General features: G+C 38.8%; 1 protein-coding gene and 1 long non-coding RNA gene across 2 annotated transcripts; one reads left to right on the top strand and one right to left on the bottom strand.

The window, feature by feature from the left end:
• Positions 1–15370: 15370 nt before the first annotated feature.
• LOC131013337 (uncharacterized) lies at positions 15371–23689 on the bottom strand. Its single transcript, XM_057941744.1, has 10 exons — positions 23558–23689; positions 22936–22976; positions 22525–22851; positions 22165–22429; positions 21953–22010; positions 20512–20598; positions 20303–20437; positions 20081–20216; positions 19864–19975; positions 15371–15692 (listed from the first exon to the last, which is right to left on the bottom strand). The coding sequence occupies exons 1-10, from the start codon at positions 23687–23689 to the stop codon at positions 15579–15581; spliced, it is 1407 nt and encodes a 468-aa protein (XP_057797727.1). The 3' UTR covers positions 15371–15578.
• Positions 16745–18611, top strand: LOC131007268 (uncharacterized). Its single transcript, XR_009096005.1, has 4 exons — positions 16745–17123; positions 18025–18093; positions 18175–18282; positions 18384–18611. It is a non-coding gene; the product is annotated as an uncharacterized LOC131007268 (long non-coding RNA).
• Positions 23690–27207: the final 3518 nt, after the last annotated feature.

Below are 27207 nucleotides of genomic sequence, written 5' to 3'. Positions count from 1 at the left end.
ACCATCGTGGCAATAATCCCTTCTACAGATTCTAGTGGTTGAACCACTTCTAAATTCATTCTACTAAAATCTTTCATGGGTTCCTTTTCCTAAGTAAGGGGAGATCCCAACTTAAGTTGAGTCTTACGACTCAAGGAGTCGTCTACCTTGTTAGCTTTGCCTGGGTGGTAGTTAATACTACAGTCGCGGTCCTGCGCTAGTTCGAGCCATCTTTACTGTCTCATGTTAAGATCTTCTTGCTCGAAAAAGTATTTCAAACTTTTATGGTCTTTACTGCAGTTAATTCTAGTTTATGAGTTGGCTAGTTCAATTCATGTGGTTAATGCTATCGTGATGCGTATGTTGCCACTCTTCCTTCTTGCGTTAACATGCAACTAAGTACTCTCCTTGGACACGTCTGTATAAATCACATATTATTTGTTAGCTACTGGAACAGCTATGGTTAACTTCTCCTTGAGCTTCTTGAAATCTTTTTTTTTTTTTTTTTTTTCACATACTCTTGTCCAAAGAAATTTAATTCCCTTCCTGAGTAATAAGGTCATTGGTCTTGCTATTTTGGAAAATCCTTCTATGAATCTCTGATAGCAACTTGCTAGTTCCAAGAAATTTTTGATCTCATTGGGGTTAGTAGGCGATCTCCACTCATGTACAACTTATACTTCCTCAGGGTGCACTTTGATCCTTTCTAATGAGATAATATGTCCCGAAAACGTGATTTTGTTGAGCCAAAATTCGCACTTGCAGAACTTAGCATAAAGATGCTTTGTTTTCAATATTTTTAAGACTATCCTCAGGTGTTTCTCATGGTCCTTCTCGTTCCTCGAGTAGATCAAGACATCATCTATGAAACTAAGACAACTTGCCTAAGTACGGGTGGAACACTCGGTTCATGAGGTCTACAAACATGGCTGGTGCATTGGTCAATCCAAATGACACCACTACGAACTCATAGAGTCTATATCTGGTTCGGAAGACCACCTTGGGTACATCTTCTCATCGAATCTATAGTTGATGGCACCTAGACCTTAAATCTAGCTTTAAGGACACACTCACTACTCTGAGTTGCTTGAAGAAGTCGTCTATCCTCGTTAGAGGATACCTGTCCTTGAGTGTCACCTTGTTCAACTCTCTATAAGTTGATGTGTATCCTCGGTAGAGGATACACATTCTCAATGTGCCATCTTTATTCTTTTACAAAAAGAACGGGTGCACCCCAGTGAAATCTCCAGGAAACATTTGGAAATTCACGTACGATTGTCACGTCTCCTATACTTTTTTTTCGGTTTTTAGTTTTCTGTGCAACTACACAAGGTAGGGTGGACACCATTTTCTTATCATCTTTGTTGCTTGAGGGGCGGAGATGATCGTCTTTCTCCTACCCATGCTGATCCCATGAAAACGTGTCAGTTTCTTCTCCATGGTCGAAAAGAAATTTGACTTTTATTGCAAATGATGATGGCATAGTTCTCAACTATCCATTCCATTCCTAAAATTATGTATATGTCTCTCATCGGCATAACATACGAGTTGTTCACTCCAACTTGAATAATTTTTATGCTTAGCTCTAAATTCAAGCACACATGTGCTATTATTGTTGTTGTTGCTATCGCTGGTGTGGTTACTGCTCTTGGTATGGTTGGGCAAAGCTTGGATTGCTCAAATGCAGATTCTGAACAGGCGAGTTTAGCCTGAGACCCGTCCTTTGTTGCTTATTCGGGTAACGATTTGTATAATGTTCATTCCAGTTACTATGCAACAACCTTCATTACCAGTACTGGAGAGTTTCCCATGGTTCTTGTTCCACTTTGGGCAGGGTGGAGTCCCATACTTGTTATCCCCCATCTGTTTTGAGGTGTCATAGCCACGTTGCTGTGACGTCTGCCCCTGCCATGGCCCTTTCCTTAGCTTGGCCAGGGTTACTATATCCCATTCTCTTTTTCTTTCTCAAAAGTTTTGAGCCCGAGTTTGTGGAGGTGCAGACGTAGGCGCAGTTGCTGGTCTCTCTCCCAGCATTGCTGCCTCAATGCATAACGCTTTGCTAAGCGACTCCACGTAAGACGATCCACCATGGCTTGCCCAAGCCATTCTAATCTCGTGCCTCAGTCCGACATCGAATTCTTTTAACCATCTTTTCATATGTGTCTACTTGCTCTAGCGCATATCTTGACGTATCGCAGAACATCATGCCATATGGAGTAATTGTTGTTCTTCCTTGCTTCGGATTGTAAAATTCCATTTCTTTCTTTTTGCGATAGCTTTTGGGTGTATACTTGTCATATATTACAGTCTTAAACTATCCCTACGTTAAATTTCCTAACTACTCAATTGTCATTGTCTTCCTCCTTGCTTCCCACCATAAGTCAGCTGAGAGGATACGCAAGTAAGACGTTCCAGATCTGTGCAGCGCAAGAAATTGAAGATGCGCTCACTAGCTTGTACCCAAGTCTCAGCTTTTGTTGGATCTCCTATCCTATCGAAGACAGGTGGGTTTCCTCGTAGAAATAGTTCTTCTATTCTATATTTTTGTTGTATAGTTAGTGGCGTTATATTGTTCTAGCCATGGTACTGGGCCTTTTTCATTATCTCGTGGAATTCTTCCTCTTCTTCTCGGACTCCCTTGTTTTGGTGGCGTACTGATGAGTTGACACGTAGTCATCAATACATACATATGCATATCATCACTTCTGTAAACCGTTTCTTGATTCTCAAATCTTGCTCGCACTCTTTCTCGTGCAAGCATATAAGTAAAATGTGGCGGAATTGACTTGCCGCAAAAGATCGATAAGGTCGCTAAAAAGACATAAGAAAATTGTTTCGATGAGAACTTCTACATTAACATATGGATCTAGATGTATTGATCTATCCAAGTACTACTCATGATGAACTGGCTGTCTAGCAATGCCATCACCAACTAATTTGGTCATGGAACCAGTTTTTTTTTTTTCCGTACTAATACTAGTCAAACATAACTAAGCCAACATAAGGTATACAAAAACATCAGAACAATCATTGTTTTCTAAAAAAAAAAAATAATAACGTTCTACCAAATCCATAAGAGATGGTCTAGCCGCATCATGTGATTGACCCTTGGGTCGAGGCATACTTGTTTGATGGATTTAATCTGGTGAATACTTGTTTGTCTTTAGGTCACCGGAAATCTACTAACAACTAACAAACCACAATGATTAAAGTCACAAATGGCAATTACGCAGAGTGAAGTGAATCAACAATTTTGTCAGACGATTGAAAAGAAATGGCCTTAGGGTAGAAATGAATTGACTAAAAGGTCGAAACGAAATGACCTAATAATCTGAACCCGCTTGGCTTTTCAGATGAAAGTTTAAATATATAGGTTTAGAGACCCATATATGACGACTACTGATATTTTGGTCATGTGGACTGGCCAGGTCCGACATAACTACTTCTCAGTCACTCGGAAATACTTTTCCGAACTTGGCAACTCTTGTTCATTGGCTGAAAAAGGTATATTTGGTCTAAAATCACCACTTTCTTCTTAACATCTTGAACATGTCCTTGAGAATATTCTAGAGCTTCTCAAACTTGGAGTCTGCCTCCTAGTTTAATGCAATCCTTAAACATCTTCTATAGGCGAAATAAGGTAGGCTCGACCTTACTCAACAACCTTCCTCTACATGATCTTTGTGTAGTACTTCTAGTACTTAGTGTTTTCTTCACATAGCGCTTGAAATGCAACCATATAATTTGAAGTATTATTCCGTGTTATTGCAAAAGACCTTCTGAATCATCACACATTCAATAAGGAAATAGATTTTGCTCATCTGAGCACCTTTATAGGGTATGTGTCACCATATGTAATGCTAAGTCATGGAATGACCTTAGTCAATGCTCTCATTCCGGCTACCAGACTAAATACCTAATCCAAGACGTTCTAACTGAGGCGATGTCCTCGATAGGTTAAGATATGTATACTTATCTTGAGTATATCCTTAGGGTCTCATTAGAATCTTAATTCATTTGTTTCAGCATTGATCCACTGTCGGCGCTTCTAGCTATTATTAAACTCTGAACCATCTTCGAGAACTTCTCTCGTCTTACCCACTTGAGTAAACTTTTATGATCAATCATAATGGTTGGTAATTGTTAGTACCCATATCACATCTCGTCTTTCCAATTCGTAGTAGGTGATCGTAATCAATAGGGATTCTCAGTCATGTCCTCATCTAATATGATAGGTACTGTAAGCAGAATGGTTTCGAATATCTGAAACTATAAGCTGATAGCTTTAATCGAATTATTAACATCATATACAAAGCATTTTGACCCCTCGTAAGTCTAACTCTGAAGTTCATTGATGAATCATGAAAGTTATCCTCAAGCCATAGCTAGTGATAATCGAGGCTAGAAGTGAGTCTCAACTTATTAGGGATTAGCTAACTGATTACATAAGTCACACTCATCGCTATAAGCAATATCATACTTAAACTATCATTGAATAAGGCAGTAGTTGATTAGGTTTTCCGTCTTGCGTGAACAACCTGAATGAAGAACAATGCCTGCGTCAGTGATCCGTGCGTGGCACTCCGCTTGCACTACTTTCATTGGATTCTCTTCCTCTTTCTTAGCTCTTCACCATGGCTATAGTGATATATAACTGAGTTTCTAGCTTTTATTGTTCTTCTCGTAACAGTGATCATGCATTCTTAACGCATCTAAGTTTATTGAGATATCTAATCAATCAATAAAGCATAAAACTTGAATGTAAGCATCAGTACATTCATATAGAACGTGAACTTCTCAATGTTTTAAAATCATTACCACCTTCTTTCTTGCGCTGAGCATGACGATGTGATGAAGTGATGAGCTTTGGTTGACTGACTCATATATACTAGTGATCATACTAGAAAAATGGGCTAACTCTAGGGTTCAGAGCAAATGAACTGCTCTGATACCATTCTATCACGACCGGCCCTAATTAAGGATAATTAAGCCGGGGAAACCGTGACTAATGGTGATGAAGTGACGAGCGGGACTCTTTTGTCTTATTATGTATTAATGAACTCTAGGGATACATGTCTTCATACATGTAATCAGAACCTTATTCCGCTGCGTACTCAGAAGTTTTATGTTATTTTGGCTAAGTCGGAGTTATCCGAACTTACTAGTTATTTGAGTCTATACGACTAAACCTCCGTTATATTATAAATATCCCTTTTATAAAAAAATGATGAAATGCGATCCTTCCTTGTTTGATTATCCCCCTTTCTACCCCGCTCCTAATCTTCCTCCATTAGTCACGGTTTCCCCGGCTTAATTATCCTTAATTAGGGCCGGTCGTGACAGATGGAGATGACGTTGTTCTTGAAGCAAGATAGTGCCTCTTTTCATATTGCCCGAGATGCAATCCCATAATTCAAAAGAGAGTTTGACAAACATAAAGTTGCACATGTTGATGAGGAAATGCTGCGGAATTTTGAAGACTTCAGAGTCACTTTTGATCTCTGCTCAGAGAACTTTGGAGGATCAAGACCCATTTGCTTAGTATTGGTGCAAACCGCAGTTTCTATCATTTATATCTTGATGATTCTTATTTGGTTTGTGATGGATATTTTGACATCTTCTCCAAATGCTTGTGCTTCTTTTGATGGCTTGATTTTTTTTCCAATTTGAGACATATTCGGCTTCACATAATCAACTTAAATCATAACTTTGATGATATAAATTGAAAAGAGTCAAACACAATTCATGACTGAACCTAGAAATTATCTAAGCTGCTTACGTACCCTTTTGAAAGGGATCAAGTCAAAACGTAGTTCATAGAATCAACAAGTGTTTGAAATTGGGTGCCGTGCACAGTTTATACTCATGCGGGCCAGGAGTAACATGCAGTTTAGGCTCGTGCGTCAAGGAGCTGTCTTCATACACTCCATTTTGTTTGCTTTTCTCCATTTCTGGTTTTTCATCTGACTCATCCTTTTGGCTTTTCTGTTTTTCTATTTTTTTTTTGCTTTTCTGCTTTTCTATTTTTTTTTTGCTTTTTTTTTTTTTGAAATATATACATATGTACATGCTTCAACTTCTACCACCCTTTAAGGATAGTAGTACTTCAAGAACTTTCCTTTGAGAGTGATAACAATTGGCCTCCTTGCAGCGAGGGCCATGTCTCCAATTTGAAAAGGGGGCGCTCGCACTGCTTTGTTGAAGGATCTTGAAGGAAGAGCTTGATAGTATTCCAATTTTTGCTGGACTTCTAATCTCTCTTCATCCGGAGTTTTCAGTTCATTGGGGCTCAAGTGTGAATTCTCTTCTCCAACGACCATTTTCTCGCAGGAGGTGATATGGTTTGCTGTGACAACGTCTTCATCTTTTCGGCGAGGATCTTTGCAATCAAAACACGTCTTTATGCTTTCATTTCTCTGGCGTATGAAGGCTATATTCTCTGCAACGCTTGTTGTGATAACGCCACTTCTAACGAGACTTGCAATTTCACGGCGCACTTGACTTTGAGTAGTATGAGGAAGAGAAACTGGATTACTAGCACTATTAGTAGTGTAGTAAGAGGAAGCCACACTTTCTCTATCTTCTTCATCTATGGCATCTCATGTGAAGATGGTAGTCTTCATTTGAGCTTTCATTTCTTTCCCACGTGACATAAGCAAAGTGGTGTATCTTTTCATTCGAGGAGGGATCAAACTTCTCCATTTCTCTGTTATGTGCAGTTCATCACTCCATTTTGTCTTGCTTCGTTTCCATGATTTGCCTTTGCCAAGTCTTTTAAAGACAGATACTCGTTGAGCTTCTCTTCTACCCATCATTCTGAAAACAGAAACCCTTTGAATGTTTGACGATTCCAGGGTTTGTTGGGTGCTAACATAGTTAGTGGCAGCTCTTTTGATGGCGATACGAACGGGACTCTGCACTGTATATCCCAAACCTGCTTTGGAGTTTTGGCCCGCGTTATCAGTCTTTTCCAAATGAGACTTTGACATAGAGCTTTCTTGAGGATTGTATCCAGCATTCACGAGGAGTTTATATGCCTTCGGACCAAAGTGCTTTGAGAGTTCTTTGTTTGAGAGATCTTCATGATCTGTGACGCCACTTCGCTTTGGTCGGACAAACCCTTCAAATGGTTGGAGAATTGGCTTCTTGGCATCAATCTTCGTTAAAGGCATGGTGAATCCTTCCATCTTCAGAAAAGATTCTTTCTTCTTTTTCTCCTGGCAAGATCCCGACTCGTCATGTGATGTATCATCTTTCACCATTGAGACTTTGGTTCTTTCCAAATAGAACTTAGCATCAGCAAAATGTGACTCTGCTTCCGTAAATGGCTTTTGATCACCAACCACTTTTCTTACGGTGCCATTTTGATAGTATTTGAAGCATTGATGCAATGTAGAAGGAATGACACCATTTTCGTGAAGCCACGGTCGCCCTAGAAGCATATTGTAGGATGTCCTTGCATCAATCACATGAAGCAACGCCGTGGAGTCCATGTCCTGCATCTGCAATCGTAGCTTTATAGTAGCAAGAGCTCTTTGCCCTTCATGGTTGAAACCTTGAATCATCAATCGACTATTTGACAGCTCTTCTGCTTGGATTCCCAATTGCTTCAAAGTCCTTAGTGGCAAGATATTGACTGCCGAGCCTCCATCGATGAGAATTCGATTGACCTTCTGCTCCTGTGTATAACAACTCACGAACAATGGCCTGTTATGAGGTTCAGATCCAAGTTGCAAGTCTTCATTGGAGAATGTGATTGCCAATGCATCATTGTCTTCATCCATGTTTATCTCAAGTTCTTCATCTACTTGATTGGATGTGTCATACAGAGCTCCAATACCTTCTATTATGTCATTCAAGTCGGTGGATATCATATTTACAGCAGTAGCGTCTTCTTCAAGAGATATTTTGCCTTCTCGAGCTAACCGCTGACCCTATCTTTGAAGATGAAGCAATCATGTATGGGGTGCCCAACCAGACGATGGTATTTGCAGTAACTTGGATCGTCTGTCCTCCCTGCTTCATTTGGTCGCTTCATTTCTGGTAACTCGATAAGCTTTTCCTTGAGCAGGTCATCAAAAATTCCTGAAACATCAGAGTCTAAGAATGGATATTGTTTTTGTTGCATTTCTTTCAAGGTAGGTCTTCTTTGCCCCAAGTCTCGGGAAGAGTTCTGATTGTCTTGTGAAGTGTTCTGGTTGCCTTCCTGACTAGCTTCTTTCTTTAGAAATTTCACAGAAGTTGCTTTTACTGCCATAGATTCTTTCTTTGGTGCTTTGTCATATGGTTTTCCTTTTTTCTTGAATTCTGGCTTGAATTTGCTAGACTCCTGGATTGGTGGTCCTTCGATCCCGCTTGCCATCATGCTCAACTCCATATCATGAGCTCTAGTGGCTAGTTCCTCGAATGTTCTTGGCTGGATTCCTCGCAGAATATATTGCAATCCCCAGTGCATTCCTTGGATACACATTTCGATAGCAGATGACTCAGACAACCGATCCTTACAATTGAGGCAAAGGTTTCTCCACCGGTTAATGTAATCAATGACTGGCTCTTCTTTGAATTGACGCGAACTTGTGAGCTCCACCATGCTGACAGTTCTTCTAGTGCTATAGAAGCGGTTGAGGAACTCATGCTCCAGTTGTTCCCAACTATCAATTGAGTTTGATTCTAAGTCGGTGTACCAATCAAAGGCATTACCTTTCAATGAGCGAACAAACTGTTTGACCAAATGATCTCCATAAGTACCAGCGTTGTTGCATGTTTCAATGAAATGAGCCACATGTTGTCTCGGATTTCCTTGGCCATCAAATTGTTGAAATTTTGGTGGTTGATAGCCAAGAGGCATCCTCATACTGTCAATTCGCCGAGTATATGGCTTGGAGTAAGTTAACGATGACTTGGAGCTTCCATCGGAGTTATTCTTCATTGTTGCTTCGATGAACTCTTTGAGTTGGTCAATGGGAATGAGGCCACCAGACGAGAAGAGAATGTCTTTTCCTGAAGGCCATTTTCCATCACTCTTTGATTTGTCTTTGGAGATTTCTTCATCGTTATTCTCTCCATCTTCTTCGCTTTCTTCGCCTTCCCTATCGTTGTTGGCGTGGCTTGAATCTCCTTTTTCTCCTTTAAGCTTTGCAATCTGGGCATCTTGCTCTTGGATGTGCTTGGTTAGAGATTCAACCATCTTTGTCAAGTTCAAGAGTTGTTCCTCCATGGTGGAAGTGTTTGTCATCATGACACTTGCATGGAGTTGATAATTTTCAGTGGGGAATGTGAAGCTTCTCTCAAAGTTGTCATCTTCTTCATGGATAGATGGAAGACGGGAGGTTGACTTGGACACCTCTTGCTTCAATTTTGCTTTGCTTCGCGTGATCACACCGATGCTTTCCGAAGAACCTTTAGATGAAGCTGGAGCAGTTGCATTTGGTTGAATGGACATTGTTCAAGATTTTTGGTGAAGAGTAGAGATGAGAGGTAGAGATGTCCCACTGGGCGTGCCAAAATTTGTAAACACAAATTTTTGTATTTCAATTTGATAAAATACAAAATGCGTTACAAAGATAATTTGATAGATTTGAAGATAGATTTATGCGGGTTGCAATCTCTAGTTAATCCTCTGATTCTTCTCTTCCATTTGATTCTTGAACAAGCTCGAAGGTTATTGAAATACTTAATTTGATGACGCCAATCCAAGGGACTTAAGTCGTGATTTTGGATTGAACGTTGAACTTGATTTGATTTGAGAAGAACGTCCTTAGAATTTTGTAAGAACGCCTTGAAGCTTTCGAACTTGATTTGATTTGATTTGAAGAATGTCCTTAGAATTTGTAAGAACGCCTTGAAGCTTTGGGACTTGGTTGATTTGATTTGAGAAGAACGTCCTTAGAATTTTGTAAGAACGCCTTGAAGCTTTCGAACTTGATTTGATTTGATTTGAAGAACGTCCTTAGAATTTGTAAGAACGCCTTGAAGCTTTGGGACTTGGTTGATTTGATTTGAGGAAGATCGTTCTTGGAATTTGTAAGAACGCCTTGAAGCTTTGGGATTTGGTTGATTTGATTTGAGGAAGATCGTTCTTGGAATTTGTAAGAACGCCTTGATCACTTGAAGATTTGAAGGTTTGATCACTTGAAGATACTTGAAGAATACTTGAAGACTTGATAGAATTCTTGAAGACACTTGAAGAATACTTGAAGCTTTGAATACTCAAATACTTGAAGATTCGAAGGATACTTGAAGATTTGAATACTCAAACGATTGAAGATTTGAAGGAGACTTGAACGTTAGATAGAATTCTTCAAGATACTTGAATACTTGGAAGAATACTTGAACTCTCCAATTATCCGCCTCTTCTACTTGTGATACTAGAGAGAATTCTTTGTGCTCTTCGATCTTCCACTCCTTCACGTTGTTTCTAATGAGCACCCCAACACCTCTATTTATAGATTTTAGAGATGGGCTTCGTGGGCTTTATGGGCTTTGGGCCTTTATGCATGGGCCTTAGGGCCTTAAGTGGCCAATAAGCCCATTAATTCATTTTATTAAATATTAATCATATATCTATTTAATTTAGGAATAAAATCTCATTTAATAAAATAGAAAATATAATTGAATATTTAATTCATGAATTTACACGTGGCACGATTTAATTTGACGACAAATTTAATTGTCTACAGATGCTATAGCCTATATAACATATTTTTTACTGAATTTAAAATAGTACTCCCTCCGTCCCATTATTCATGACACACTTTCCTTTTTGAGCTGTCCCAACCTATATGGCACATTTCCTTTTTGGGAAAAAAATAAGGGGTGGGTTAAGCCTTAATTAATTGACTAATTATTGCCTAAATAAACCCCTCCCTAAATTACGCCTCTTTCTCTCTCATTCTCTCTCTAAACTTACGGCTCCTCCGTTTCTCTCTACCTCTCTTCTCTCTTCAAGCTCGACCCCTACCAGTCGCCGCCTGCCTCCCTTCTCTCTTCAAACACCACCGCCCGTCGCCTCCACCGCCACCACCGCCCTCGCGCCCCCCCACCACCCGCGTCGCCATCGTCTCCACCGCCTGCCTTCGCGTCTCCACCGCCTCTGCTCCTTCGCGCCTCCACCGCCTGCCTTCGCGTCTCCACCGCCTCTGCTCCTTCGCGCCTCCACCGCCTCAACCCTTAGCCGCCGTCCACAGCCGTCCACTAATTTTTGTGGGTTTCCGAACTCAACCTCCACCTAGCGCCACCTCAACTCTTCGAGCTCATTCGGATCGAAACCCTTGAAGACCTCCTGCAATGGCGGCGCGATTCCAGATTTCGGCAGATCTCGGCGTGGTTTTGAGATTTTTCAGATTTGATTTTTTTCGTTTGTGGATTTGGCATTTTCAGATTTTGATTTTTATTTCGCAGTTCAATGTTCTCGATTTTGTTTGAAATTTTAATTTCGATCTTGGTTATTGATTTTAATTGTTGATTTGGAATCTTGCTTGTCGATTTGGTTCTTGGAAATTCTGGAAATTTGGTTCTCTGAAATTTGGTTGTTGATTTGGTTCTCTGAAATTCTGAAAATTTGGTTGTTGGAATCTTGCTTGTCGATTTGTGGCCGGAGAGGGGCCGACGAGGCGGCGCTCGCCGGCGCCGCCGCCGCCGTGTACCGGTCCGGCGAGAGAGAGGCCGAGAGAAAGAGAGTGTGCGTGAGTGTGTGACTGCATGTGTGTGTGTTAATTAACAATAACACTATACATGAAATTCCCTTAATTCTACTCTTCTTAATCTCCGTGCCCAACAGTGTTGTCCCATAAATAATGGGACGGAGGGAGTATGTTATTGTGTTATTCCCAAAGTGGCAAGAATTGCGTTAATATATTATTTTAATATTTTTATCTTAGTGAAGAATTTTTAATTTTACTAAATCAAATATTTAATTAAATTTATTTTTTAAAATATTTAATCATATTTTGTTCGGACATATTTTGTCCAAATAACATTATTGATTATAATACATGTGTGATATTGTTTCTAATTGAGGTGATATTTAAACCACAATATGTTTAAGAGTTTTACATTCGTAGAACTATTTTCTTAAGATTTATAAAAATGCAAATAAATTTCATATTCCTTTAGCTTTGTAACATATTACTCATTCCGTCCCACTCCAATAGGCTCATTTCTTTTGGGCACGAAGATTAAGAAAATTTACTTTTTAGTAGTAAAGTGGTGTGGTCCAAACCATTTAAGTATAATTTTTTTACCCAAAAAGAAAAATGAGCCTATTGGAGTGAGACATCCCAAAAAGAAAAATGATCCTATTAGAGTAGGACGGAAGGAGTATAAAACAATTACTTACAAAGCAGAAATAAGAAATAAAATTAGAATTTGTTTCAAAATTACAATGTAAAAAATAAAAATTATAGGTGAATATATAATACAAGAACATAATACTGTAACACTAAAAGTGTATATATTATTCATGCATAAGAGAATTTATCAAAATTAATACCCTAATGTATCCAAAACCTTTTAGTTATAAGAAATTTTAGTCATGCAAATAAAAATATGTGAAAAAAAAAATACATTTTTAGATAATAGGGTATTTTAAACATTGTTACACATTTTTTTTGTCGCGAAAAGTGTGTAATAGGGTATTTTGAACAATTACGTATTTTTTGGTAATCGTACACCTTTACTATTATTACACACTTTTGCGGAAAAGTGTGTAATCATCACGACTTTGAAGGTTGCAGCGGGAAGGCAATGGCGCCTTAGAGGGGAGGTGGCGGCACCGCGAACGAACATAGAGAGAAAGTGAGAGGAGATGAAACCTAGAAGTGTGCGACGGTATCATGCGAGCGATGGCAACGTGAAGGGTTGATGATGGCGGTGGCAGCGCCTGGGAGAGGGAAATTAGGTTTAGGGTAGGGGGACGAGAAATTGACAGGTTTGGGAGGGCGTCGACGGCACAACAAAGGGGGAGGAGGGGGACGCCACGGCAGGGACGACACAGGGAAGCACAGGGAAGCCGTGGGAGAAATTTGGGAAGAGGGGCTCGACAACAACACAGCAGCCGTGGGAGGGAGGGTGCAACGGCGGCACAGGAACCGAGGAAAGAGGATGGCTCTGCAAATTGAGAAAGGGGTAGGCTGGATCGAGGAAGGGGCGACAATAAGAGAGACAGGGGCGCATGTGGAAGGGCGGTGCGTCGGCAATGCACAGGGCACGGGGACGAGGGGCGGCACAGGGAAAGGGCGGTGGCAACGGTGCTGGGGAAAGGGGGATTAGAGTTTCGAGAAAGGAGGGAGGGGAATCGACAGGTTTGGAGGGAAGGGTGAGAATATTTTAGTTTTTTATACTCATAGATATTAGTAGTATTTCCTTTTTTACTAAATGAAAATGTATTATTTGACCTATATATTAACTCTTAATAATATCCTTATTTTATGTTTATTCTTAAACCATTTATCATATCGACGATTAATACGAGGCTGTGTGTGTAATCAAAACAACAAAAATGTTAACAGTTTTGAATGAATTTTTCATGATCGTGATGTAAAATTTTTAAAAATATTAAATTTTTAGCAATATCTATTGATTGTTTTATATTTATAAAAATATAGGAAGTTACGTATATTTTGGAATGAGTATGTGGATGAAATAGAAAAAAATATTATGCTTTCGAAATGAGAAATAATATCGTGATTATTCAAATATATTGGGTTAATATATATAAATAAAATATTCAAGTTTGTGATTAATATAAAGTCACCAAATTTTGGCTGAACATGGACTTGGCAAAAATGAACTCCTCAATACAAACTGAAATTTATCATAGAAAGATTTATTAATAGAGTGATTGGCGCCTAAATACACCAATTTTAGGGGTAATTTGGTTTTGCACATGAACTTTAATGTTGTAGCAATTTTATCACAAATTCAAATATTAGATATTCGAACTCTATAAAAATCTTATGATTTACAGGTTTAGAGATGTTTTATACGATATCTTTTAGAGATGTCATGTACAATGTCATTTTTTAAAACATCCGATGAATACACGCCGATATTTCGATTTGCCACGTCAGCTTTAATTTGAGCAAAAATTGAATTTGTGACATCGTATAGAACATCTCTAAAAGATATCGTATAAGACATTTCTAAACCCGTAAATCATAAGATTTTTATAAAGTTTGGATATCTAATATTTGAATTTGTGATAAAATTGCTACAACATTAAAGTTCATGTATTTTTTTTACACATTTCAAAGTTCATGTGCAAAACCAAATTACCCCCAAAGTTGGTGTATTTAGGCGCTAATAACCCATATTAATATTGATAAACCTACGTGTGAAATGCTACTAGCTTTCACTTCTGTTTGAATAAAATCGGCAAATAAAAGTCTTCCAATATTGTAAGTATAAGGGTTCCATTTTACGTAAAATACATACCAGGCAAAGCATCCAAAGCTCACTTCAGTTAGCACTGCTAAGAAACCTTCGTTATAGAGCTTTTCCATTTTTGCATATTTCTTGTAAAATATCCAATCCGGATGCTCCAGCAACCTCTACTCAATTCCCATCAAATGATCTGAGCAGGGGCGGAGCCAGACTTTCGATTCAGGGGGGTCCAAAAATTTTTTAACGTAAAAAGTGTGGCAAAGTAAATCACTCATCTTTTTTATTTTTTACAATTTCATCCCCCAAAATTTTCAATTGTCGAATTGTTAACTTGAAGTTTGTGTGAATTATTTCTCCATGTAATATTTCGTTACGATGTATTTTGCAATCAAATTACTACATATTGAAAATTATGGTGCAAATACAAGATACAGTCTCTTTCTAATTTGAAAAAAAAAATTGAAATTGTACGAAACGGCGTCGTTTAGGCCTCACAAAAACGACGTCATTTTTACTAATCCACGTAAGATGCAATTCAACACTCTGACGATTGAAAAAAAAAATAGGGGACGTAATTGAAAAAATTGAAAAAATAGTGATTTAATTCGCCACGGTCAAAAGTCACTTTAAAATTACAAATTTGAAATAGTTTGTGATTTTATTTGCAAAAATCTCATAAAATTTGTAAGACAAAATAACTTTCAATATCAAATTAAAAAAATAAATCTCTAGAATCCAATCCAATCATGATATGTATAAATTAATTATGTGTTCACTTCTTCAAAACGTCTTAACTCTAAATATTGCATACCAATTACAGTTTAAAATAGCTCAACATAATAATAATGTAGATAAAATTATATATTTTTTTATTTTTAATATAAAATTACGAAAATACCCCTACTATTTTTGAAAATCCCAGGGGGGCCCAGTGACCCCCCTGCCCCACCCCTAGCTCCGCCCCTGGATCTGAGATATCTGAAACAGCAGTAACCGTAGCACAAAAAAATGAAAAAGAAACTGCAATGTCTAATTCAACGGTCACTGGTCACCGGTCGCCTGTTTGATAGTTACTGAATCTCCTAATCAAAGTTGAGGCTAAAAAACAGCACAATAAATCAGCCAAGAAAGAACATGGATCGAATAGCCCAGGGAAACCTCTTTATAATCAGAAGATACGCAACAGTGAAAATGGTTGAACAACAATGTCAGATACTCTACTTGGCCATCAAGACGCGGTTTTCAGGAGAAATGGTGACAGGAACATACTTCACAAGCTCACATTTTAGACCTTGCGCCTTCGCCCACATAAGTCTTGCAGCATCAATGATATCCTTGCACACAGGGGCGGAGCCAGACTTTTGATTTAGGGGGGTCCAAAAAATTTTTAACGTAACTTTGAAAGTGTGGCAAAGTAAATCACTCATCCACTACTACAAATTTGGGCTATCTCTACACCCTTATAACTACGGTTTTATAAAAAAATCGTAGTGAATTCATTTAGACTACGGAATTTTAGGTGAACTGTAGTGTATGAGCGCTCTTTTCTAATTTTAGACTACGATGGCGAACAAACCGTAGTCACAACCGTAGTCTATAGTAATCTATTACTACGATGCCCATAAAACCGTAGTGTATGTTCGTTTTTTTGAATTTGTCTCTACAGTTTATGAACTACCGTAGTGTATGCCTATGTTGTGTATAAAGTTTTGACTACGATAGTTTTTTAAAGCGTAGTATATGGCATGTATCTTCATTTTTGTCTACATTTACTTTTAAAATTGTAGTGTATATAAGTTGTTTGTTAGTCAAACTGTAGTGTATATGCGAGTTTTGAATACGGTATCTAAACTTGTAGACTATTAACTGTTAAAAAATGTAGTTAAAATTTAATGTCATTAAACTTATTATTTTAAAAAATTAAAAATGATTATTATTCTTATTTTAAATTGTAAAAAATGATTTATTATTTAAATAAATAAAATTAATGAATTTTACTTAAAATTAAATAATATTATAACTTTAAATAGTAAAAATAATAAAATAACTATTTCTAATCTTAAGAATTTAAATAATAAAATTTTAAAATTATTAATATTATATATTTTTTTACTAATATTATTAATTGAAATATCCATAAATGAAAGAATTTTTTTTTTTGAGCTAAAATGAAAGAATTTTTTTAATTTAGCATTTAATAAATAAATATAAGACTATTTTACTTTAAAAAAAACAAACCAAAAAACCTTAATATTTTAAGAAAATGAAAATGATTAATATTTTTATTTTAAATTGTAAACAATGATTGATCATTTAAATAAATAAAAAGTAAAAAATATTTTGGCATTTAATTTAAACATTCCCTCCCACGATGTACGTAACCACTCTAACCCTACCCTCTCCCCCCACCTCTTCAAAGTCTGTACTCATCCGCGTGGTCAGCCGCCCCCTGTGTCAACCGCCGTGTGTGCACAGCCATCTCCGTCAACCGTCGTCTGTCTACAGAAAATCGCGGCCTTCTCCCTCAAACTTTATCTCTCTCCGTCTATTCCCTCAAATCTGTCATCTCTCCCTTAAAACCCCGTCTCTCTCCCGTCACCGTGCCACTGGCACCACGCCCCGTCTGTACTCCGCCATGACCGTGTCGTTTCGTGCCGTCCCCGCTTGTTCGGCACAGCCACGTACAGCTACCTCCTGCTCGGCACAACCACGGTTCCAGTTCTCACGCACAAGAGGCCCACTTTGATGTCCGTTTAGTGCAGGTTAGTTTGTCAATGTCAAACCTAATCCCTCCCAACTTTTTTTATGTTTATCTGCTTTTGGATATACATGCTACTTGCTATTTTTATTGCACAAGTTTCTACTGGAATTCACATCCTTGTTTTGTGTAATTGGTTGAGTTTCATCCTTATGCGCATTGATAATCTGTCCATGAAAGTGATTTGAGTTCGTATCTTATTCATAAGTTGCTTCCAAATCAGATTCAGGCTATGAAATCGTATAATTCATTATATTAAAGCTAAAAGAATTATCAATACATATGTATATATACAAACTAAAGCAGCTATCCGTCGAAATATGAAAGCATGAATAGTTGAAGCATATGATGCACGAAAGTTTAAAAATAAATAAGATCATGTAGTCCAAGTAGTGAGGTCAGGTGAGTACTTGTGCATATAATCAATCATTGATCGATAATATGATGAGGAACATTGGTCCCACTCCAACTATTAGGTATGAAATAAAACATTGAATTAATTAAATTTCCATAAAAAAAACATTGAATTCATCAATTACTAATTTGATATGATTTCCGCAACATTGAATTAAGATATGTATTCTTCAAAAATAAAATAAAAATAATAATTAGGAAGCAACATGCAGTAGGAAGATGTAAGGCACATACAGTAGGAAGATACTCATCATTATTATTCTTTTCTAAATTTGTCTAATATATAATTTTTATTATATATAAGGCGCATTGGATTCTTACCGTGGTGGATCCTCACAAAGAGATAATTTATCTTTTTGATCCTCTAGATCATTGTATATGTGATATATAATACTTGGAAGACTATTGTGAACACGTAAGATTTCATAGCATTGTAGTTACATATAGATTCTATTATGTGGAGAATTAATATATGTTAATATATTTTGAAGGGCGATTTTCATGTTCAAGCAAAATTACAAAAAAGAGGCAAGAAACAACCAACTTGAGAAATTACGAAGGTAATGTTTTTCATTATATATTGTTGTATTTTTTTCAATATGGTTGGGATGATTTTGGTAATACTTCATATTTTGACGTAGTGTCCATGACAATTGGATTTGAAACAATGTGAATTTTTTATATTGCGATTCATGAAGGACATTATCGAAAAGACTATAGAGAGTGGTTCCAGCTATCTACGTTTACTTGTAAGAAATTTATCTTTTAGTTACTCAAATTTAAGTTATTTTTTTTTTCGTATGTATAAAATTGTATTAATATTTAAATTTTTAATTGTGAATATATACAGGATACTTATGATCGAAAGGATATTGATGAAGTTCGTGTTGAGTGTGCAAGCCTGTTGATGGAAAACATATAGTATGATATATTTTCATTTTAGTGTGATATACTTTTTGAATCAACATAATTGTATTGATGACACTTCATACTTTGTACTTTGTGGTTAATTTTGGGTTTGACATTGTATGAATACTTGCTACAAGATTATTGGATGAAATATTTTAATTATGTGCAATGGAATTTATTTTATTTTAATTTCATTTTGGATTCTCGGATTTTAAAACAGGTGTGAACTACAATATGCAACTATGGTTATAAAACTGTAGTAGTATGTATAAACTACGGTTTAATTGTAGTCTATTATTCTAGACTGTAGTGATTTATACTCATTGACTACTGTCAATTAAATAATAACTACGGCGTAAATCGTAGTCTATATTTCATAAGGACTACAGTTTTAAAGCGTAGTGTAAAATAATGAAACTGTAGTATTTTATAGACATAGACTACAAATATTCATTAAAACCGTAGGAAAAAAATGACATACACTACACTTGGCTATGAATTAACTACAATTAGACAGTGTAGTCTATTGAGCACAATACACTACGGTTGACAACTGTAGATTATGTGCGTGCAAAACCGTAGTCCATGATAGCTATAGACTACGGTTTTACAACCGTAGAGAAAAGAGGGGGTCTTTCTCTACATACTTATTCTCTACCGTGCGAAATGCTCATATTCTACAGTTTTAAACTGTAGAGTATGAGAGAATTTGTAGTAGTGATCTTTTATAATTTTTGCAATTTCATCCCCCAATTTTTTCGATTGTCGAACTGTTAACTTAAAGTTTGTGTGAATTATTTCTCCATGTAATATTCATGTTACGATGTATTTTTCAATAAAATTACTACATATTGTAAATTATGGTGCAAATACAAGGTACAGTCTCTTTCTAATTTGGAAAAAAAATTAATTGAAATTGTACGAAACAAAATCGTTTAGGCCTCACAAAAACGACGTTGTCTTTACTAATCCACGTAAGTTGCAATTCAACACTCTGACGATCTAAAAAAAATAGGGGACGTAATTGAAAAAATTGAAAAAAATAGTGATTTAATTCGCCACAGTCAAAAGTCATGTTAAAATTACAAATTTGAAATAGTTTGTGAATTTATTTGCAAAAATCTCATAAAACTTTGTAAGATAAAGTAACTTTCAATATCAAATTAAAAAAATAAATCTCTAAAATCCAATCCAATCCAATCATGATATAAATAAATTAATTATGTGTTCACTTCTTCAAAACGTCTTAACTCTAAATATTGCATACCAATTACAGTTTAAAATAGCTCAACATAATAATAATGTAGATAAAATTATACTATATATTTTACTTTTAATATAAAATTACAAAAATACCCCTACTATTTTTGAAAATCCCAGGGGGGCCCAGTGACCCCCCTGCCCCACCCCTAGCTCCGCCCCTGCTTGCACATGTAGCCCAACACAGCTCGATCAATGGGCTGCATATTTTTCACTATATCTTCAACTTTGCATGATTCTGTGTCTAGCAACAACTCTTTCTTTTCAGTAGTCCTGGAACATGATAAACAGATCAAAGTGCATTGTGAGCAGCACATCATACATCAGTATTGACAAATGGAAAAAGATATTTTAGACCTAAAATGGCAAGGCCATTACATGATCTCAAGTTGAGTAGAGAAATCTATGACAGGAAAATCCGAGCCATGATCTGCATCAACGGCCCAGCTGGTAAACCATGTGATCGCATGAAAATCTTCCTTGGTGAAACCCATATCAGATATGTATTTCTTACCTGCACGAGTAAATAGCTCAGAAATTTGCTTCTAGTTATAGCTGCTTTGTCTACAGAAAAAACAAATTAATGGTTTTGATGATTACTAATGTAGCTTTTCCACTGGCAAAGATGATGGCAACATGTAGCAATAGCTAACCCTCTCAGGTAACAACTTGCTTGGGACTGAACAGCTTCGTTTTCATTGGAATGTTGGCGAATGCAACATCTTAAGGTCATGTCTGGAACAAAGTTGTGTGTGTGTTATATAGGGAAATCTCTATTGCAATAATACAGTTGCCGAATTTTCAGTTACCTGTTGCAGGCCCACAAAGATGTTTGCCGATTGCAATGTAGCCAACTCCTTTTAATGATTCTACGGCATTCAAATTTAGATCCTCAACTGCAAGTAAAGATGTCGAGAATATCAAATCGAGTTTGGGAAAAGCAACTAAACTTGGCAGCCGAACCCTAAATTGTGATATCCTAGGCCACATGTATACATTTCTCAGAATAAACAGAAATCTGTATAGCATCCACGTACATAATTAGGCTCGACTTCTCGTATTTTCGACAAAATGGCATATATGCCTACCACACTCCCTCCAGGGACGCTATTCTAGATCTTAATTAAAGTACTTCACATTTATGTTAAACAATGTTTATGTCATAGAGATGATATAAGTAACGGAAAAGCATGCCGCACTACAAAGAATAAATAAGCCACTCTTAATTCACAGCTACGTACTTCTCAGTCAAATGCTGAGCTGGATTTAAACCTTCACGCCTAACAATTTCCAATAGTGTGCGTCATAAAAAGTGGCTTGTTTTCTAAAAATAAGAACTAGTGGCTGATCAGTTGGCTTCCTCAATAAAATCAAGATATTTTCCATTAGGCCATCCTAAGGCAAATCTCTTATGATTGAACCAAATAAGCTATCATCCACAGGCTTGAATGGTAATTTCTTTACCATATGATGATCTTGTTCTCAAGTGGACATGAAGCTATAAACCCATGCTCCTATGTGATGATACAAAGGCTTGTGAATTTGATACAATACTGGATTACATGGCCAAAAATAACTTCAAAAGTTGTGCATACATGCTTCCATAGGCGACCAGGGCTCTCAGATGGAAGTGTGACTACGTTGTGAATCTAATTCCATGCTGTGGTGGCAGCTTTTACATTAAAGGTTACTCGGAAACTTAATCAGAACAAGTAGGCAACAGAAACTCAATACCGCTCAAGGGTTCAATGACACTCTCATCAGCTGTTCCCTCCTTCACTGTCTAATCCAGATTCTTGCTAACCTTACATAGTTACATCCTAAAATTCTCTCATCCATATATTGATTTAAAGTTGTAGTGGCACTGGCCAAAAGTTATAACTAGACAACCAAGTGATTCAGTAACCAAAGGCCAAAGCTACACAATTTTAAATTATCATCTTGATTTAGTCTCTGCAGTGACTAGCAAATGTGAACAGTAGCACTAATGTAAAACCCAGAGCAAGACCTTCTCATTTAAAATGTCTGGTAATTACAAAAGAGACAAATTGTTTAGAGAAAAACACTATATTCTGCATAATCAAAAGCTAAGTTAATCGAGTGAGTTGCCTGCAAAAATATACTTAAGTCAAAATTTATAGAATGACTTCAAGCAGAAAGCTCCTAAAATACATGTTCATCGTTTGTCCATTCTCCACAGCATAAAAAGAAAAGAACTAAAGCATTAGGAAGAAGACTTGGAGAACATACTGTCGATTCTCAACCTATCTAACACTAAGCTCTCTTTCTGTCGCAAACTCCGATCAGCCTGAGGAGTAAAAGTAAGAATGGAAACAAATTAGAACCATGCATCTGGGCTTAAAGCACTACTGAAGCACAAAGACATCATCATCACACCTACATTCATGATTTCTGATGCAAAGTAAAAGAAAGGAAAGCAGAAAAAAGGTATAGACACTAACTTTCAACTTATATGACTTCCGTTCCACCAATAACACTTTCTTGATCCCGTAACAATCCGCAAGAACCTGTGTCAAATACCCCCTTCCGGCACCAAACTCGACCACAGCAGGAACATCACTATCCCTCTCTCTCTCTCTCTTAGAATCCTTCTCCTCACTTGTTTCACCAGAACTCGAACAAGATTCCCTCAACACCCCAAAATTTTCTAAATTCCCAAGCATTGATGCCTGTTGTAACACATGTTTCTCCTTATAAGGGAGTTTCCTGAAACCAATAAACACTCAATGAATCAAACTCAAACACAAACCATATGTATATGTATATGTATATATATAAAAGATGAGAAAATCTCCTAGTACTTGTCAACTTCTCTATTGGTCCAAATGCTACAAGCTTCAGGAATCCTATAAGAATCAGGAATGGTGCTGCATATGGATGCATGTATGGACTTGATTTTAGCAATCAAGTCCAAAAATTTGGGCAGGGGCATCGAATAGACGGCATTCCTTTTCATCTCGGAAGTAAAAGTAGAATATCTATGTGAAGAATCCTCTTCTTTTTCTTCATCATCATCATCTCCAGCATTAATGCCCTTTTGATAGTAAGGCTGGCGCGAGAGGGACTGTGTTTGTTTCAGCAATGGGCATCTATGCAAGTGAGTCTCGAGATTTTCCTCGAGCACAGAGCTGGCAAACGAGTATAGACATCATATACATGAATAAATAGATAGATTGACAGTAGCAGATTATAAGAGGTGAGAAGGGGATTACTGAGAAGGGTCGATTGGGTTGCCAGCGGAATGGTGATTTCTCTGCTATCGCCAGAGGAACGGTGATTTCTCTGGCTTCTCGATTCCACTGTAATGGACTTCGGTTCCGCTGCACTGGACTTTGATTCCGCTGGCGTTTCGATTCCTCTGGCGCTTCGATTCCTCTGGCACTTTCGATTCTTCTGGCGCTTCGATTCCTCTGGCGCTTTCGATTCCTCTGGCGCTTTCGCGGATTTCTCTGACTTTTCAGCGCGGGCTTCGCTTATCTGACTTCTTGATTTCTCTGCTTTGACTATCCATTTCGCTGCTCTGGAGATTGGTTTCTCTGACTCGGGGCTTCGGCTGACTTCTCTGGTCTGGTCTGGAGCGCGGGCTTTGGCGATAGAGCTATGCTGCTCTGCTCTGACTACAGAGTTATGCTAAAAATACCTCTTTAGCCCCGAAATCTCCAAAATTGTATTCTTCCATCTAAAAACCTAAATCTCCTGCAAAGCATCAAACAAGCCATAAAATGCACCATTTTCCAGAAGATTCTCTTAAAATAAAGCTCATATAAACCCCAAAATTTAGCACAATTAAGCATAAATCAGTTCCACTGAGTCCGGTCAGAAAAAGAAAGAGACGGGCAAAGGGAAGGAGAAGGAAAGGAAAGGCAAAGATGGCTGGAAAAAGAAGAAAGCCAATAATGGCAATGCCGGTGGTTCTAAGGACTCGTCCCAACAGAATGGTGGTGAGAAGAGGCGTGGATGTTTCATATGCAATGGCGACCACCGTATGAGGGATTGTCCAAAGAAAGGCAAGTTGAATGCGCTTGTGGCGGAAAGCGACAAAGAGAGTGATGCTGATGCCCCTCGGATGAACCCATTGCAATTGCTATCTGCAATTCAAGGGGATGCTAAGTCCGACTACGGATTAATGTATGTGAAATGTGTTGTGAATGGTCAGAATGTGTTGGCCATGGTGGATTGCGGAGCCACCCATAACTTTGTGTCCGATCGGCTTGTAAGTAAGTTCAGTGTTAAGTTGGAGCCTTATGCTAGCCGAATCAAAGCCGTGAATTCGGAGGCGAAGCCTGTTCTAGGCGTGGGAGATGTTGATCTTCAGATCGATGCTTGGAAGGGATCGTGCTCGTTGATGGCGGTTCCTTTAGATGACTTCGAGATTATACTTGGGATGGAATTCTTCAAGATGGCGAAAGTTGCTATGATGCCCCATGTGGGTGGGATCATGATCCTTGATGAACGCTGTCCAACGTTTGTTAAGGGTGATTTTTTGGCCGAGAGGAAATCCTACAGGTTGATTTCAGCCCTACAATTGAAGAAAGGCTTGAAGCAGGGTGTGCCCACTTATCTTGCTGCGATGGTTGAAATCAAACCCGGCGTGTCCCAAGAAGTCCCTGATGCAGTGGCAGAATTGTTAGATGAGTTCAATGATGTGATGCCTGCGGAATTGCCCAAAGAATTGCAGCCGAGGCGTGCAACGGATCATCGGATTGAGTTGGAGCCGGGTGCGAGACCTCCTGCACAAGCCCTCTACCGGTCGCCGGTGTTATTCCAAAGGAAGCAAGATGGATCATTGCGGTTCTGTCTAGATTATCGGGCTTTGAATAAGGTTACTATAAAAAATAAGTATCCTATTCCAAATGCCTTTGATCTATTTGACAAGCTGTCGAGGGCAAGTTTGTACACCAAAATCGACTTACGGTCCGAATATTGGCAAGTCAGAATTGCGCCGGGTGATGAAGCTAAGACCACTTGTGTGACGAGGGTATGGATCATTTGAGTTCTTGGTGATGCCGTTTGGTCTTACTAATGCCCCTGCTACATTCTGCAATCTCATGAATGACGTGCTTTATGAGTTTTTGGATCGATTTGTGGTGGTATATCTTGATGATATTGTGATATATTCGGAGTCATTGAATGAGCATTTGTTGCATATGCGGGCTGTATTCTTGAAATTGCGTGAGAATAAGTTATATGCAAAGAAGGAGAAATGTGAGTTTTGCAGGAACTCAATTACTTTCCTTGGTCATGTCATCGGCCAAGGGCAGATCAAGATGGATCGAAAGAAGGTGCAGGTTGTGCTAGATTGGCCCGTGCCGTCCAAAGTTGCGGAGATGAGATCCTTCATTGGCTTGGCAAACTATTATAGGCGGTTCATTGAAGGGTACTCGAAAATTGCTAACCCCTTAACGGACTTGCTCAAGAAGGATGTTGCGTGGAAGTGGACCGAGGCATGTCAAAGTGCGTTCGATGAGTTGAAGCACAAGCTGTCCACGGAGTCCGTTCTAAGGCTGCCCATATTTGATGAGCCTTTCGAAGTACAGGTTGATGCTTCGGACCGTGCCATTGGGGGCGTGCTAGTTCAGAATAAGCACCCTCTTGCCTATGAAAGCCGGAAATTGAAGGATTGTGAGTATCGTTATAGTACTCACGAGAAGAGATGACTGCCGTGATCCATTGTTTGGAGGTGTGGAAACATTATTTGTTGGGTACCAAGTTCACAGTGGTGAGTCTGGTGACGGATAATGTTGCCAACACTTATTTCAAAACCCAGAAAAAGCTCTCACCAAAGCAAGCACGTTGGCAAGAGTACTTGGGGGAGTTTGATTTCGATTGGGTGCATCGTCCGGGAAAGCATAATGATGTTGCTGATGCATTGAGCCGAAAGACTGTGGAGGAATACGTGGCAGCGCTGACCCTTGTGGAGTCCAATTTCATTGGGAGAATCCGGGATTCTTCCAAATCTGACCCCCTTTATCAAAAACATGTTTTGCAGGTGAATGATGGGGAAGTGAGGAAATATTGGCTAACTGATGGTGTATTATTTGCTCGTGGAGGCCGGGCTTATGTGCCAGCAGGAGCGTTGAGACGCGAGCTGTTAAAGGAGACCCACGACCCACACTGGGCTAGTCATCCCGGCATTGAGCGCATGTATGCCTTGCTGTCCCGACGATATTATTGGCCAAAGATGGAGGATGACGTTGAGGCGTATGTTAAAACTTGTCTTGTGTGCCAACAAGACAAGCTGGAAATGAAGAAGGAGGCTGGGTTGTTGCAGCCCCTACCTATTCCAGAACGGCCGTTCCAATCTATATCGATGGACTTCATTTCGGGCTTCCCGAAAGTCGATGGGATGGCTTCTATATTTGTGGTGGTGGACAGATTTTCTAAGTATGGGATTTTTATTGCTTGCCCAAAGGCTTGTCCCGCTGATGTAGCTGCTGACTTGTTCGTGAAGAATGTGATCAAATACTTTGGTATTCCCGAAGACATTATCAGTGATCGGGATACTCGGTTCACGGGGCGGTTCTGGACCAGTTTGTTCAACATGTTGGGGACGGATCTTAAGTTCTCTACAGCCAATCATCCTCAAACCGATGGGCAGACCGAGAGGATGAACCAACTGTTGGAAGATTATTTGAGACACTATGTATCAGCGAGTCAGAAGGATTGGGTCGGTTTGCTGGATGTAGCTCAGTTTAGCTACAATCTACATCGTTCCTCGGCTACGGGGAAGAGTCCGTTCGAGATTGTGCATGGGCAACAGCCGTTAGCCCCACACGAGATTGCAGTGCAACGGAGTGGGGAAAACTGTCCAGCCGCTTATAGATTTGCTCGTGAGAAGCAAGAGTTAATGGATGAGGCGAGAGATAGCCTTGCCAAAGCCCAACGCCGTATGAAGAAGTATGCAGATCGTCATCGGCGTGATGTGGAATTCAATGTGGGTGATGAAGTGTTGCTGAAACTGACACCTCAAATTTGGAAGAAGATTTCTTCCAAGTCCGTGCATTGTGGGTTGATTCCAAAGTATGATGGGCCATTTGAGATCGTGAAACGAGTTGGGAGGGTTGATTATCGATTGAAATTGCCGGATCGGTTGAAGATACACCCCACATTTCATGTATCATTCTTGAAGAAGTTCAATGCTGATTTACTTGATGCTTCAAGGAAACAGGCGCGGCGTGCGCCACCCGTGATTAGGCAGTAGTATTCCAAGTCTGTGGAGAGAATCCTTGATCATCGCACCATGGGGCAGAGCAAGAAAAATCGACGGACAGATTACTTGGTGCAATGGGGCGGAGAATCAGAGGCTGATGCAACTTGGGAAAAGGCTGTTGGCTTGTGGCAGTTTGAGAAAGAAATTGCTGAATATTGGAGGTCTAAAGGAGGAGATCACCCTACAACGATGAGGGCGTCGTGGAGCTTCGGTGGGGGTGGTTTGTTAGCCCCTTGATGGTTGGCGCCGAGACGTGTCGAGTCAGAGGCACGCC

Source organism: Salvia miltiorrhiza, chromosome 1 (assembly GCF_028751815.1).
Source record: "Salvia miltiorrhiza cultivar Shanhuang (shh) chromosome 1, IMPLAD_Smil_shh, whole genome shotgun sequence".
Lineage (NCBI taxonomy): Eukaryota > Viridiplantae > Streptophyta > Magnoliopsida > Lamiales > Lamiaceae > Salvia > Salvia miltiorrhiza.
The sequence above is the reverse complement of the archived record's forward strand: the minus strand, read 5'-3'. Positions and strand labels throughout refer to the sequence as shown.

Coding starts and splice junctions, on each gene's coding strand:
- LOC131013337 (XM_057941744.1), bottom strand. CDS start 23,689: ATGAAACATCCACGCCTCTTCTCACCACCATTCTGTTGGGACGAGTCC. Junction 22,430..22,524: donor ACCAATAGAGAAGTTGACAA/GTACTAGGAGAT, acceptor TATTGGTTTCAG/GAAACTCCCTTATAAGGAGA. Junction 22,011..22,164: donor GGAAGTCATATAAGTTGAAA/GTTAGTGTCTAT, acceptor TTTACTCCTCAG/GCTGATCGGAGTTTGCGACA.